This window comes from Aquarana catesbeiana, linkage group LG01 (assembly GCF_042186555.1).
Source record: "Aquarana catesbeiana isolate 2022-GZ linkage group LG01, ASM4218655v1, whole genome shotgun sequence".
Taxonomy (NCBI): domain Eukaryota; kingdom Metazoa; phylum Chordata; class Amphibia; order Anura; family Ranidae; genus Aquarana; species Aquarana catesbeiana.
In genome coordinates this window covers 125,102,505-125,117,803 of record NC_133324.1, presented here as the reverse complement: position 1 = coordinate 125,117,803, position 15,299 = coordinate 125,102,505, and the positions used below count along the sequence as shown (strand labels likewise).

General features: G+C 42.3%; 1 protein-coding gene and 1 pseudogene across 1 annotated transcript in view; both read left to right on the top strand.

The window, feature by feature from the left end:
* The first annotated feature begins 3,706 nt into the window (after positions 1 to 3,706).
* Positions 3,707 to 3,815, top strand: LOC141125130 (5S ribosomal RNA; annotated as a pseudogene).
* Positions 3,816 to 4,841: 1,026 nt separating this feature from the next.
* The window catches only part of SHISAL2B (shisa like 2B), a 188,788-nt gene continuing 178,330 nt past the window's right edge, over positions 4,842 to 15,299 (top strand). The window contains exon 1 of the mRNA XM_073623573.1: positions 4,842 to 5,139. Within this exon, the coding sequence (XP_073479674.1) occupies positions 4,946 to 5,139 (194 nt within the window). The 5' untranslated portion in view covers positions 4,842 to 4,945. The remainder of the gene's footprint in view (positions 5,140 to 15,299) is intronic.

Genomic DNA, 15,299 nt, shown 5'->3' with positions numbered 1-15,299 from the left:
CCTCTCACCAGGAAATGAGATCTGGCTTGCTTCAGCTTATAATACACACTGTAAGAAGCTTACAGTGTGCAGTAAAATCAGGGTAGGCAAATTCAGTGTAGAAGATGACCCTAAACAATTATGAAGCTAAGGCTAAAGTTCATCTTTAAGGAATTCATGGAACCAATCTTCAATATCTTGTGATTTTCCCGGGCTATCAAAAGTATGCATTTTTGTGACTGATCAAACACAAACACTAAGGCTTGAAATGTAAATGAGAAATGTTTGGTTGCCATGTGCTCAGCACAGATAGTTCTAGTGCTGCTCACCCAGTCAGAATACAGAAGACAGGAGGTAAGCTAGTATCAGATATAGAAGCACGCTCTTCGCTTTATTTCCAAAAACATACCCATTTCTCCAAATAAATCTTCTCTGATTGTTAATGTCATGACCCAGTCATCCTTCCAGAGTTCACACTCTTTCATTTATTTCTAAAACATACCCCTTTCTCCAAATTAATCTTCTCAATTTGTTGACTTCATGACTGAGTCATCTTACCAGAAGTTACACTCTTTCCTTTATTTCCAAAAACATGCACATTTCTCCAAATTAATCTTGTCCGATTGTTAACTTCATATCATCCCCCAGAAGTCACACTCATCCCTTTATTTCAAAAAGCATACCCATTTCTGCAAATTAATCTTTTTGGATTGTTGACTTAATGGCTCAGTTATTTTCTCAGAACTCAACATAAACTACCCACGAGCCCTTGTGAGCTGGTTGGGTTGCCTTGCTTGCCTTTTCAGACTCCCCAGAGGTGATGCTACTGGACCATCTTCTACATTTGGCAATGGAAACAAGCAGTGGGTGCCATAAGAAGGTCTGATTTTAGGTAATTTACAGTGTATGATGGTGGTGAGGGGAAAAGAAATCTGACAGCGCAGTCATCTACCTCAGTGGAACAAGAAGGATGATGTCAAAACAGGGGAGGAGAATAAAAGTTGGCTCTGCAACACGCAGTGAGATGAAAGAGGGGATGTACGTTTTTTACAGTGGAAATGTAGAAGTCTAGAAGGTCCAAGACAACTACAGCATTTACCAAAAAGCTCTCAGCAGTGATTTAGCTAAAGGAAAATCACCTCTTTTCTCTATATCTCAAAAAACTCAAAGAACATTCACTGAAAACTAAAAGTAGTTTAAGGTCAGCAAAGAATCAGAGGAGCAGATTATCTTGGCAAGTTATCCTTAGCAGAACAAATCCTCACACTTATTCTGAGCATGGTACACTGACAATGAGCAAATTCTGACTTAAACTTGCATCCCTTTAGTAAGGTTCATGAGCTGGAAAAATATGGAGGTCCAGGATATTAAGCCCTTATTAGAACAGGCTATAATTCTAAAAACACCATAAATTGTATGCTTTGCATCATGAATATTGTGAAAACCTAGGGCTTGTATTTTAAAAAATAATAATAAATGTATTAAACATGCCAAGATAAACATTGGCCACAATTTAGCCCACTTGAATAAATTCAGTCTTCGGTAAAAAAACCTCACCACACAAACCTCTTTTATTTGGTATTATTCTATATGCCCCCAAACCCAACCCTATGACAACCACATGATAGCCATTCTGCAGCCTAGTCAATGTCTTATACCTTGGTGGGGTTTTTCATCTTGCAGACACAAATACGGCAAATTCTAAAATCTAGTTTTTAGAAATACTAAGCCTAGCTTGGAACATATATGAAATATAAATATTGATTCTGAGCAACAATGAGAGCAGTAATTTAAATATATTATATGATTTTACATGGCTGCATAAGTGGAGAATTTTTTTTTGTTTTTCAATCATTCTTAAAGTGTGGCACATCAAGCAGTTCAAGCAGTTATAATGAAATTTTTGAAACCATCTACAGTGCCTTGCAAATGTATTCACCCCCCCCCCCCCCCCCCGGCTTTTAACCTATTTTGTTACATTACAACCTTTAGTTTAATGTTTTTTTTAATCTGAATTATATGTGATGGATCAGAACACAATAGTCTAAGTTGGTGAAGTAAAATGAGAAAAATATATACATAAAACCTTTTTTCAGAAATTAAAAACTGATAATTGGCATGTGCGTATGTATTCACCGCCTTTGTTATGAAGCTCATAAAAAGCTCTGGTGCAACCAATTACCTTCAGAAGTCACATAATTAGTGAAATCATGTCCACCTGTGTGCAATTTAAGTGTCACATGATCTGTCATTACATATACACACCTTTTTGAAAGGCCCCAGTGGCTGGAACACCTAAGCAAGAAGCACCACTTACCAAACACTGCCATGAAGACCAAACAAGTAAGGGACAATGTTGTTGAGAAGTACAAGTCAGGGTTAGGTTATAAAAAATTATCCAAATCTTTGATGATCCCTAGGAGCACCATCAAATCTATCATAACCAAATGGAAAGAACATGGCACAACAGCAAACCTGCCAAGAGACAGCCGCACACCAAAACTCATGCACCGGGCAAGGAGGGCATTAATCAGAGAGGCAGCACAGAGACCTAAGGTAACCCTGGAGGAGCTGCAGAGTTCCACAGCAGAGACTGGAGTATCTGTACATAGGACGACAATAAGCCATACGCTCCATAGAGTTGGGCTTTATGGCAGAGTGGCCAGAAGAAAGCCATTACTTTCAGCAAAAAAAAAAAATGGCACGAGTTTGCGAAAAGGCATGTAGGAGACTCCCAAAATGTATAGAGGAAGGTGCTCTAGTCTGATGAGACTAAAACTGAACTTTTTGGCCATCAAAGAAAATGCTATGTCTGGCGCAAACCCAACACATCACATCACATCACCCAAAGAACACCATCCCCACAGTGAAACATGGTGGTGGCAGTATCATGCTGTGGGGATGTATTTCAGCAGTCGGGACTCAGAAACTGGTCAGAGTTGAGGGAAAGATGGATGGTGCTAAATACAGGGATATTCTTGAGCAAAACCTGTACCACTCGGTGTGTGATCTGAGGCTAGGACAGAGGTTTACCTTCCAGCAGGACAATGACCCCAAACACACTGCTAAAGCAACACTTGAGTGGTTTAAGGGGAAACATGTAAATGTGTTGGAATGGCCTAGTCAAAGCCCAGACCTCAATGCAATAGAAAATCTGTAGTCAGACTTAAAGATTGCAAAAATCCCAGTGGTAAGATGTGACAAGCTCATAGAGACTTATCCAAAGCGAATTGGAGCTGTGGTAGCCACAAAAGGTGGCTCTACAAAGTATTGACTTTAGGGGGGTGAATAGTTATGCACATTGACTTTTTCTGTTATTTTGTCCTATTTGTTGTTTGCTTCACAATAAAAAAAAAAAAAACCTCTTCAAAGTTGTGGGCATGTTCTGTAAATTAAATGATGCAAATCCTCAAACAATCCATGTTAACTCCAGGTTGTGAGGCAACATAACACAAAAAATGCCAATGGGGGGTGAATACTTTTGCAAGGCACTGTATATAGAAAACTGCGATACCCCTTATACATCATACTTTATACAATATATGTAGTGCCACAATTCATAAGGTGCCACATAAGTGCTAATAGTCCATAAAAGTACAAAGTTCTTCAAATAAAGTGCTCTGATTTCTGGACAAAAAGTGACTGTGCTCAGTGCTGAAAAAAGATAATGCCCACTCTTGTCACCAGTCTCGTGCCCTTCTAGGACCAAACTTACCACAAGTTGTTGGCCTACGGCCACATCACCCTAAACATGCCTGATCTCGGAGGCTAAGCAGGGTCGGACCTGGTTAGTACTTGGATGGGGGATCGCCTGGGAATACCAGGTGCTGTAGGTGGGCATAGACTCACGGCACTGCGCCATTTCCACTTGGTGGAATGCATGCTGACTCCGGCATGTATCGGAGCAGTGGCATCCCAGTACATTTTGACGGCAGGTTATTCTGAGTTTAAGGGGAGGCACTAAATATTGTGACTTTTATCATTTTATGGGGATGTTTTAATAAATCAATAGCATTGCGCATTAAGATCTTTTTGGTTCCTTTCCTATATGAATGGAGTATTACAGTGCTGTTGATGGGGACTTACCACTAGAGGCTGATCAGAAACATTATGCACAGTTTGACCTACCTCATTGTATATTCAGGAGGACAACAACTTCTCCTTTTTCAGAGCGGTGCAGTCACTTTGTCCAAGAATCGCAGCACTTTATTTGAATTTGCACCTTTATGGACTGTTAGCACTTTATTGTTGCACCTTATGTGTTGTGGCACTACATATACTTCATAAAGTATGATGTATAGGGGGTAGCATAGCTACTGTATCTATATTGGTGGTTTCAAAAGTAGGTTGTGGTTGCACAATGGAATTAGCAGCAGTTACCCAAATATTATTATTTTATCAAATCATTCATATATATATATTTTTTTGCACAGATTGACAATTGACCCATGGTTTGAGGTAGAGCAGCTATTGTATAATTCACAATAATGTAATTTCTTACTTCTAACATCTGATATATTTATATGATTCCTGTCCATACTTCTATGAGATTTTGCCATGCGATATGAACCCATTAATTTGAAGCACTTACAGTTTCTCACCACGGGATTATTCAGCTTTCTCACACCTGACACATGCTTGAACTCTGGTGGTGTCTAAAGTGTCTCTATTCAACACATACATTTAAATCTAAAAATACTGTATTTATCTCCAAAGAAAAAGAAATTTTGACAACTGCTGAACACATATACCACATGTGAGAATAGTTAATGTACAGCAGATGGCACCAATAGGCTGCAATATAGAAGAACTCAGAATCCCTTTCCTTTATGAGCTATATAAAACCATAAAAAGCTGTAATAGCAGGGAATACTTGTACGGTAGTGGAGGGGAACAAGGTGAAGGAGTGCAATCAGCTTCACTAAGTCTGGGAGACAACAGGAAGCTTGAAGCCTCCATCCTCAGGATGACAAAGACCCTGGCGGAGACTTGTTCCAGCTACTACACCTCTAATAACACATTTATCAATAGTTTTGGGTGCCCAAGAAAAGAGGACACTATGGATCTCATATACTGCTGTGGATTCGTTGACTTAAAATATTGCTGCAATGAACCTGGAAACTATTTTCCCTACAAACATGATTACATGTTGTCTCTTAGGTAAGATATTTTATCATGAAAACTTTTACTATTGGTGTTTTGGTATAACAGGTGGCTTTGTCTGCAAATTAAAATAATTTAATATTAGCAATATAATTTTAGTAAGCAGTTAGAAAAAAAACTCTTTAATAATGTATTTAAACTGCAATGCTCTGAATGTTCCTTTGAAGTATAATTCTTTTTTCCAGATTGAAAAACTATGCAGAGCTAATATTTTCTTTTTTAATACCAAAGTTTTAAATAAAAAATAATTAGAAAAAACAAATTAATATATATTTTTTAATAGTATGTTAGTTGTGCTGTTCTGATTGCATGTGCTACTAAAGTGTCTTTTTAAGAAGGTTTCTCAATTTTTCTTTGTTTGACCATCCATGTCTACCAGTTTCTATTGCCAGACTTCGCACAGGGCAACCAGAAAAATTGGAATGCTAATCAAAGGTGTGATGGCTATAAAAAGAGTCAATAGAAGGAATAGTTATCTGTAGATCTATCTATTCCAAAGCTTTGCACTGTCCTCTTTCTTGTGCACTTTCTAGCTGGAAAGCTACCGATAGACACAAAATGAGTTGTCCAATCAAGCTGTTTTAGGGCTCATGTACACCACAGCTTCTAAACTTGAGTTTAGGAGCTTTTGGCATTTTTTGCCAAAGCTCCTAAACTCAACTCCATAAAAGCCTATGTGACCATGTACACATAAGCTTTTAGGATTGTTTAGGAGCTGTTGCGGTTAGGGGAGGTTCAACCTCCCTCAACAACCCTCTCCTGAATGCAGAAGAATCACATTCAGGATGGAAACATTTTTTGCTGTGCAATTTTGCCACATTTTGCGTTTTCCTGCAGTCGGAGGTCTAACTAATTTGTGTGTACATGAGCCCTTACAGTGGGAGGCAATCTCATTCCATGTGGGTCCTTCATTACACCTCTGGCTGGCACCTGTTTAGAGGGACAATTCATTTGGAAACTTAGAGAACTGGTCATTATTTTTACCCCTGAGATAGGAAACAAAATATTTGTCAGCAATAGACAAGTTCTTAGGATGACCCCACTGCTCCAAACTCTAATCACCCCTGTCCGCTATGGGTGTGCCAGTTGCTGACCGTGGAAGTCCATCCTTGATCTGTGTAAACTCTATACAAGCAACAAACAACTGCTCATGGATATCATGTCTTTCACAATGCTTTATTCAAACAAGCATGGGAATCGCTCCGCACGGAAGCGTTTCAGACCCTTTTGAATACGACCAGAAGGTTAAAAGCACCCGCGCAGGGCGTTTCATAGGCAAGGACTTGCAGTCTGAATGTTTGGCTGAATAAGAAGTGACTTTATAGAAGCCATTCATTTGTCAGCGTAAATAGAGACAAATGTTAAATATTGAGCCCCCGTTCACATCTATGCCAATTAGATGCGGCTTACACCGCATCCAATTTGCAGGACATTTTAAAATACATTCATATGAATGCATCTGGTTCACATATGTGCGTTGCATTCGCACTGCGCATTGCACAAAAAAGTGTGCGTTTTCTGGGCATTGCGGTGCTAATTACAAGCCCATTATCTTCTATGGGAACGCATCTGATTCGCAGATGCATTGCGTTCTGAACATGGATTTTCTCCTTCTCCTCACTACACCTCCCCCTCCCCCCCCTTTCCCTGCTTACTGATCCACAGCTAAAATGCAGAGGAACCTCTGAACAACTGATTTTTATCTTCCCTGAGCTTCAATTCGCACCGCACATATGTGAACCCAGGCTAAGGCTCCATTCACACTAGCGCGTTTTTTTATGCATTTTGCATTTTGCAGAAATGCATGGGAATTTTTTAACATGGGTTCCTATGGAACATGTTCACATCAATGCATTTTTGTACCTCTGCGTTTTTGGAAAGGGTCTGGGACTTTTTTTCATGCAAAATGCAGCGTTTTGCATGTAATAAAATTCAATGGACCAGCACCAAAACTGCAAGTACAGCGTTTTTGCAGCGTTTTTACAGCGTTTTTGATGCGTTTTGCGTTTTTGCCTTTTTAAAATTTTTTTTAGACTGTATACAGTCTAAAAAAAACTGTAAAAAAAAAAAACGCAAAACGCGGCAAAAACACCTCTGCGCAAAAACGCTGTAAAAACGCTGCAAAAACGCTGCTCAAAAACGTTGCAAGCATCACAAAAAACACCGCAGAAATGCGCAAAAGCAACATGCATAGGTGTGAATTGAGCCTTAGGCCCCTTTCACACTGGGGCGGTGGGGGTGTCGGCGGTAAAACAGCGCTATTTTTAGCGCTGCTTTACTGTCGTTTTTGCGGCGGTATTCGGCCGCTAGCTGTGCGGTTTTAACCCCCACTGGCGGCCGAAAAAGGGTTAAAACCGCTCGCATAGCGCGGATATAGCCGCGGTATTGCCGCAGTATAGCCGCACTGCCCCATTGATTTCAATGGGCAGGAGCAGTTTAGGAGCGGTGAATACACCGCTCCTTCACCGTTCCAAAGATGCGGCTTGCAGGAGTTTTTTTCTTCTCCTGCCAGCGCACCGCTTCAGCGGGAAAGCCCTCGGGAGGCTGTTTTGGGTCGGTTTGCAGGCGGTATTTTTAGCGCAATAACGCCTGCAAACCGCCCCAGTGTGAAAGGGCTCTTAAAGTGTATCTAAAGGCAACACTTTTTTCACTTTTTTGTGTAGAGTAGGGAAGGGCTAGAACCTTTGTTGGGTTTGTATTGTTGTCTGCACCCCTGCTCAGTATGTTCACCCTTTTTATAGGTCTTTAGGCATTGTCATCAGGAAAAATTTGAGTTGTTACCAGAACAGGAATAAGGCTTGGTACACACCTATGCATTTGTTTGTGCATTTTCAGTTTTGCAGAAACACACTACAGTCCATTCAACATGGTTTCCTATGGATATAGTTCACATCCATGCATTTTATGGAAAGGGCTAGGGAATTTTTCTGGTTTTTGGTTCCATAGACTTCAATGGATGAAAAGCATGTATTGAAAAATGCAAAATGCACCTGCAATATGCAGACTGCAACCTGCATAAGTGTAAATCAGGTCTAAGGCTTGATTCACATCTATGCATGTTGCTTTTGAGCATTTCTGCAGTGCTTTTTGCAGTGCTTGCCACGTTTTTGGATACGCGTTTTTAACCACGATTTTACCGCGATTTTGACGCGTTTTGCTTTTTTTTTTTGCACTGTATATAGCTGGTTGCTAAGGAGGGGGCTGGGAAACAGGCTGCCGCATCCTTAACAACCGATGAGTCATCAGTTGTCAGCGGGCTTTCCGCTGAATGTAAGAAAAAAAGAATTGCCGGCTAAAAAAAAAAATCGAGAAAAAAAACAGCGTGGGGTCCCCCCCAGATCCATACCAGGCCCTTATCCGAGCATGCAGCCTGGCAGGTCAGGAAAGGGAGGGGACAAGCAAGCCCCCCCTCCTGAACCATACCAGGCCGCATGCCCTTAACATGGGGGGATGGGTGCTTTGGGGCAGGGGGGGCTCTGCGCCCCCCACCCCAAAGCATCTTGCCCCCATGTTGATGGGGACAAGGGCCTCTTCCCGACAACCCTTGCCCGGTGGTTGTCGGGGTTTGCGGGCGGGGGGGCTTATTGGAATCTGGAAGCCCCCCAGATCCCGGCCCCCCTATGTGAATGGGTATGGGGGGAGAAGGAGAAGACCGGAGGATGAAGATGAGGAAGAAGATGGAGGAAGACCGGAGGAAGAAGTGGAGAAGAAGAAGATTTTTAATAAAAGACTTGTCAAAAACTGTCTACTGTATTTTTTAACACTACGCTACTTTTTTTTTAGTGAATGTGTAGGGGTACAATGTACCCCATACTCATTCACATGGGGGTGCAGGATCTGCGGGCAAGGGTTGTCGGGAAGAGGCCCTTGTCTCCATCAACATGGGGGCAAGGTGCTTTGGGGTGGGGGGGCGCATCCCCCATGTTGAGGGCATGCGGCCTGGTATGGATCTTCAGTCAATTTTTCAACTTTCCATCAACTTTCCAACTTTCCATCTATTAAATCTTCTGCCCTTGTTGTCTTAACTTTGGATAGTAAAAATTTTTTTTTTCTGCCAGTAAATACGTTATACAGCCCACTTCTTGTTTCTTGTCTGGTCATTAGCTTAAACTTATGACATCATGCACAGCTCTCTCTCTCACTCTAGTGAGAGTTTGCCAGGAAGGGAGGGGGGATGAGTCATAAGAGGGACAATGAGAGCTACAAAGCTGGAGGTGTGCCTCTGTGTGTCTGTGTAAATCCAGAAAGTGAACAGGCAGCAGTTTCAGCTGACCACAGTTAAAATGCAGCCAGACTCAGTGGAGGGAGATTTCTGCAGCATATTTGGCAAGTACAGAATCACAATATATATAAAATAATATGCAAAGTGGTTGGAGGGAAGTTTCAGAATGGCAAAGATGTTTTTATTGCAAATTATATGAGCAGACTGCAGTTGCTATTAAAGGAGAATTCTCCCCATATTTCAGTATTGCATTTGTATAAACTCCAACATGAAGGATAAAACAAATGGCTATGCCAGATAGCAAAAGGTGTGGGGATTTAAATAGTGGATCAATGGATATAAATTCTTCTGGGTGATTAAACTGGCTAGCATCTTCCAAAACGGTCAAAGTGATAAAAAGTAACCGATACCCAATTTTATCCTCCATCATTGCATTGCATAGACGGAGGCGGCAGAGATTCCTGATTCTTATTGGTTGATATGTGTAATTACATTTTATTCAGAACCATGCAAGAGGGTCTTCACACAGCACTCCTGTTTCACTATAGTTGGATATACCTACTACTAGGACAATGTATATAAGAACACTGTATAACCCCTTTATTTTATAAAAGTCATACATACTGTAACTGTATTATGTTAAATGTTATATGATTATAACTGAATCGAATTAAATGCACATTTAAACTTTGCTCTAATCTTAATAAACTCTATAAGTTCAAGTTACAAAGATTAAAGCAGCATTAAACCCAAAAGCAAACATTTATTATATTGATGCTTACCAATTCTTGTGATGTGTGCATTCCTTTTCTTTTTTAAGCTTTCTTTATTCTATTTTCATTTAGTGATCCAGCCAGCAAGTCTGTTGTTTTTCAAAATAACACGCTCTCTTTCAGATGTATCAGTTACAGGGATGAGACAAACTATTTAACACTGGAAGGGGTGCTTATAATGATCAGCTTTATTTATTTATATAAAACCTTTATCTCAAAAGGGACAAAAAGCTGTTTGCTGGAACTGATTATAAAGTGTGAGCTGGTGTTTGGCTTCAATTTGTTAGTGTATTTAAGTCTACTAGTACATTTAACACTACCATCCCACCCAGACTGACAATGCTGTGTCTCAAAAAAAGAAAACGAATGCAGCCACCACATCTAATGATTGGTGAGTAGGGATGAGCTTGATGTTCGGGTCGAACACAAGTTCGACTCGAACATCGGGCGTTCGCCGTTTGGCCAAAGAGCGAACATTATGGAGCATTCATGGCAAATTCAAGCACCGCGGAATGCCCCATAATAGAATGCAAGATCTCAGTGCATTGCTGTATGATGATTGGCCAAAGCATGCATCTGACCTACATGCTTTGGCCAATCACAGCGCCCTCTATTATTATTATTATTATTATTATTCAGGATTTATATAGCACCAACAGTTTGCGCAGCGCTTTACAATATAAAAGGGAGACAATACATTTATAATACAATAAAATACAAGAGGATTAAGAGGGCCCTGCTCAGAAGAGCTTACAATCTAATAGGGTGGGGCAGGTGGTACAAAAGGTTGTAACTGTGGGGAATGAGCTCTACTAAGAGAGCCATAGAGCCATAATTGGCCAAAGGCAGGGTGCCTTTGGCCAATCATGCCTCAGGGGGACTAAGTCCACGCCCCACACTATATAAGGCTATATATATATATATATATATATATATATATATATACTCTGCATCCAGTGTAACCTATATCTACAGTGCATTGTACAGTGTACAGTGCATCAAAATTTTTTTGATCGGTAGGCTGCCTGCCCTGGGGCCGCTTTGGGCCAAGCTGTGGCTGCAGCGCAGCACTCCGCTCCCTCCTCCTCCTGCACTATATGTCATACACGGTCTGTGGGCATCTCCTGCTGTGTGTCTATCACATGAGCTGATCTAGGAGGAGGGTGGGACTTTTCTCACAGTGCGGCCAAAGTTTTCACACTCAGCTCCGAGACACACAGCGGGAGATGCCTGCAGACTGTGTAATCCAGGCACAGGCACTGACTACAGTGAGGCTGCGATTATGGGCACGGTGAGACTGCATTATGGGCACAGTGAGACTGCATTATAGGCACAGTGAAACTGCATTATGGGCACGGTGAGGCTGCCATTATAAGCACGGCGAGGCTGCGATTATGGGCATGGTGAGACAGCATTATGGGCACAGTGAGACAACATTATTGGCATGGTGAGATTGCAATTATAGGCACGGCGAGGCTGCGATTTTGGGCACAGTGAGACAGCATTATGGGCACGGTGAGGCTGCGATTATGGGCACAGTAAGGCTGCGATTATGGGCACGGTGAGGCTGCGATTATGGGCACGGTAAGGCTGAGATTATGGGAACGGTGAGGCTGAGTTTATGACGTGTGACGTCCTAGCCATGTCCGGCTTTGGCCGCTGCCATAACAACGGTGCTAAATCAGCTAAAAGTAGTTGGATCTGTATGTGCATTATAAATAATCGAAACTAGTCAATTAATCGAACACGAACATTTTAATCAGTAACAGCCCTAATATATATATATATATATATATATATATATATATATATATATTACTCTGTATACAGTATTTAATATAGTGTGTACAGTTCCTACTACACTTCTGGTGGTGTACACAGCACACAATACAGTGCAGCCGTAGTACAGTTGCTAATACAGTGCAGGTTCTGTACACAGTATCTAATACAGTGTGTACAGTTTCTAATACACTTCTGGTGGTGTACACAATACAGTACAGCCGTAGTACAGTAGCTAATACAGTACAGGTGGTGTATACAGTATCTAATACAGTGTGTACAGTTTCTACTACACTTCTGGTGGTGTACACAGTACACAATACAGTGCAGCCGTAGTACAGTTGCTAATACTACACTTCAATTGGGGGGCTTCAGTAACCAAATCTGCAGTGTTTATCCTCAAGACACATCACAGGAAACACCTCCATGGTTAACAGAGGACAGAATTACAATTAGACTTGGGAAACGTAATTGCCAGACCATTGTTCCTAATTTTTACTGACAGTGTACTGACTGGAATGGTACCAGCTGACTGGAGAAAAGCCAATGTAGCACCAATATTTAAAAAGGGCCCAAAATACATCCCTGGGAATTACATACCAGTTAGCCTAACATCAATAGTATGTAAACTCTTGGAGGGGATGATAAGGGACTATATATGAGATTTTAGTAATGAGAACGGTATCATTAGCAGTAATCAGCATGGATTTATGAAGAATCGTTCTTGCCAAACAAATCTATTAACCTTCTATGAGGAGGTGAGTTGCCATCTAGATAAAGGAAAGCCCGTAGACGTGGTGTATCTGGATTTTGCAAAAGCATTTGACACAGTTCCCCATAAATGTTTACTGTACAAAATAAGGTCCGTTGGCATGGACCATAGGGTGTGTATATGGATTGAACACTGGCTACAAGACCGAGTTCAGAGGGTGGTGATAAATGGGGAGTACTCGGAGTAAAAGGTTGCGACCATTGAACTTATTCTCTCTGGAGAAGAGACGCTTGAGAGGGGATATGATTTCAATATACAAATACCATACTGGTGACCCCACAATAGGGATAAAACTTTTTCGCAGAAGGGAGTTTAACAAGACTCGTGGCCACTCATTAAAATTAGAAGAAAAGAGGTTTAACATTAAACTACGTAGAGGGTTCTTTACTGTAAGAGCGGCAAGGATGTGGAATTCCCTTCCACAGGCGTTAGTCTCAGTGGGGGGCATTGATAGTTTCAAGAAACTATTAGATAAGCACCTGAACGACCGCAACATACAAGGATATACAATGTAATACTGACATATAATCACACAAATGGGTTGGACTTGATGAGTTTGTGTCTTTTTTCAACCTCACCTACTATGTAACTATGTAACACAGTGCAGGTGGTGTACACAGTATCTAATACAGTGTGTACAGTTTCTACTACACTTCTGGTGGTGTACACAGTACACAATACAGTGCAGCCGTAGTACAGTTGCTAATACAGTGCAGGCGGTGTACACAGTATTTAATATAGTGTGTACAGTTCCTACTACACTTCTGGTGGTGTACACAGTACACAATACAGTGCAGCTGTAGTACAGTTGCTAATACAGTGCGGGCGGTGTACACAGTATCTAATATAGTGTATACAGTTTCTACTACACTTCTGGTGGTGTACACAGTATCTAATACAGTGTAGTGTGGTGTTGCAAAACAAAATATACATCTTATCCAGAAGACCACCAAGGAGAGGCAGACACTCACAGGCCACTAATAGAGGGCAAACAGCCTCTGTGTCCACAGTCAACAGTGCTGGTCATGGACATGGTGCATCCTCTGCAGGTGGCCCTGGGGCACGCTTGTCCTTTTTTTCTGCTGTTGGCCATGTTATTGAGCCAGAAAATGCAGAAGAGTTGGAGTGGATAACAAAGCCATCCTCATCGTCCTCATCCTCTGTCACCAGCCTCAGAGTAGTTTGCCTTCCAACGCAGCTGCCAAAGCAGCCCATTCCACCGGCTCCTTGTCCACAGTGACTATTTCTGTAGCCCCACCATCATGCATGGAGGAGTCCCCAGAATTATTTGACCACAGTGTCAGGTACATGCTGCTGGAGGATGCGCAGAGATTTGAAGGCTCCGATGTTGGTGCCCAGGTTGAGGAAGGGAGTAACATGAGCCTAGAGAGAGGGGGTGCCCAAGAAGAACAAGAAACTGGCAGTCATGTTCCCCCAGCAGCAGCATATTGCCAAGTTTGCTCAAGTGACGAGGAGGGAGGGGATGATGAGTTCACTGACTGTACTTGGGTGCCTGAGAGAAGAGAGGAGGAGGAGGAGGCACAACTCCTAGGCAGGATGTCCTCTAGGGGGCAGCTTAAGTGCAGCTACCCTATTGCATCACACCGCAGAGCTCCGCAGGTGTAGGGCACTGCTGACTCCCTGCTGACTTTTAAAAGTTCCTTGGTGTGGGCCTTTTTCAACACATGTGCATCAGATCGCACCGTTGCTGTTTGTAACCTTTGTCTGAAGCGGATCTAGCGTGGCCAGAACAGCAGCCGCTTGGGCACCACATGCTTGACCAGACATATGACGACCTGCCATGCAGTCTGTTGGCAACAGCACTTGAAAGACCCACATCAAAGAAAAAGGCGGACTTCTCCTTACTACTCATCTGGGATCTCCAACCCTACTATACCTCCATTCCTCTCAAAAACCTGCACTGAGAGGAATGAAGGTATAGCAATAGGTGTCCCAAGTACTTGCAGCCAGCTAGCATATAGCTAGCAGTACACCACCATCTGATTTCAGCAGACAAATTTCCCTACCCTAGTTGCTGAACCTTAAAAATAAATTTGATCCCAGCCACCCACATGCTCAGTATCCAAATGCTAGCTTGGCCAAATTGATAGCATTGCAACTGCTGCCTTTTCAGCTGGTAGACTCTGCCCCCTTTCGTGAATTTGTGGAATGTGCTGTGCCTCGGTGGCAGGTTCCAAAACACCATTCCTTTTCATGGAAGGCCATTCCGGCTCTCTACCGGCATGTGGAAGGTAATGTTTTGGCCTCGTTGGACAGGGCGGTCAGCAGTAAGGTGCATATTAGCGCTGACTCATGGTCCAGCTGGCATGGGCAGGGACATTACCTTTCCTTCACGGCGCACTGGGTAACTCTGCTGGCAGCTGGGAAGGATGCAGGACAGGGTTCAGTGTTGTTGGAGCTAGTTCCACCAACATGCCTCCAAAATGCTAGTGGTGATTCTGCCACAGCTCTCTCTTCCACCCCCTCCTCTTCTTCTTCATCTATGGCCTTTTCTGCAGATTTGTCCTCTGATCCAGCGGTGCTCCATAAGCATTCAAGGGGCTACGCAAGCAGTCAGGCTAAAAGATGCCATGCGCTGCTTGAGTTGGTC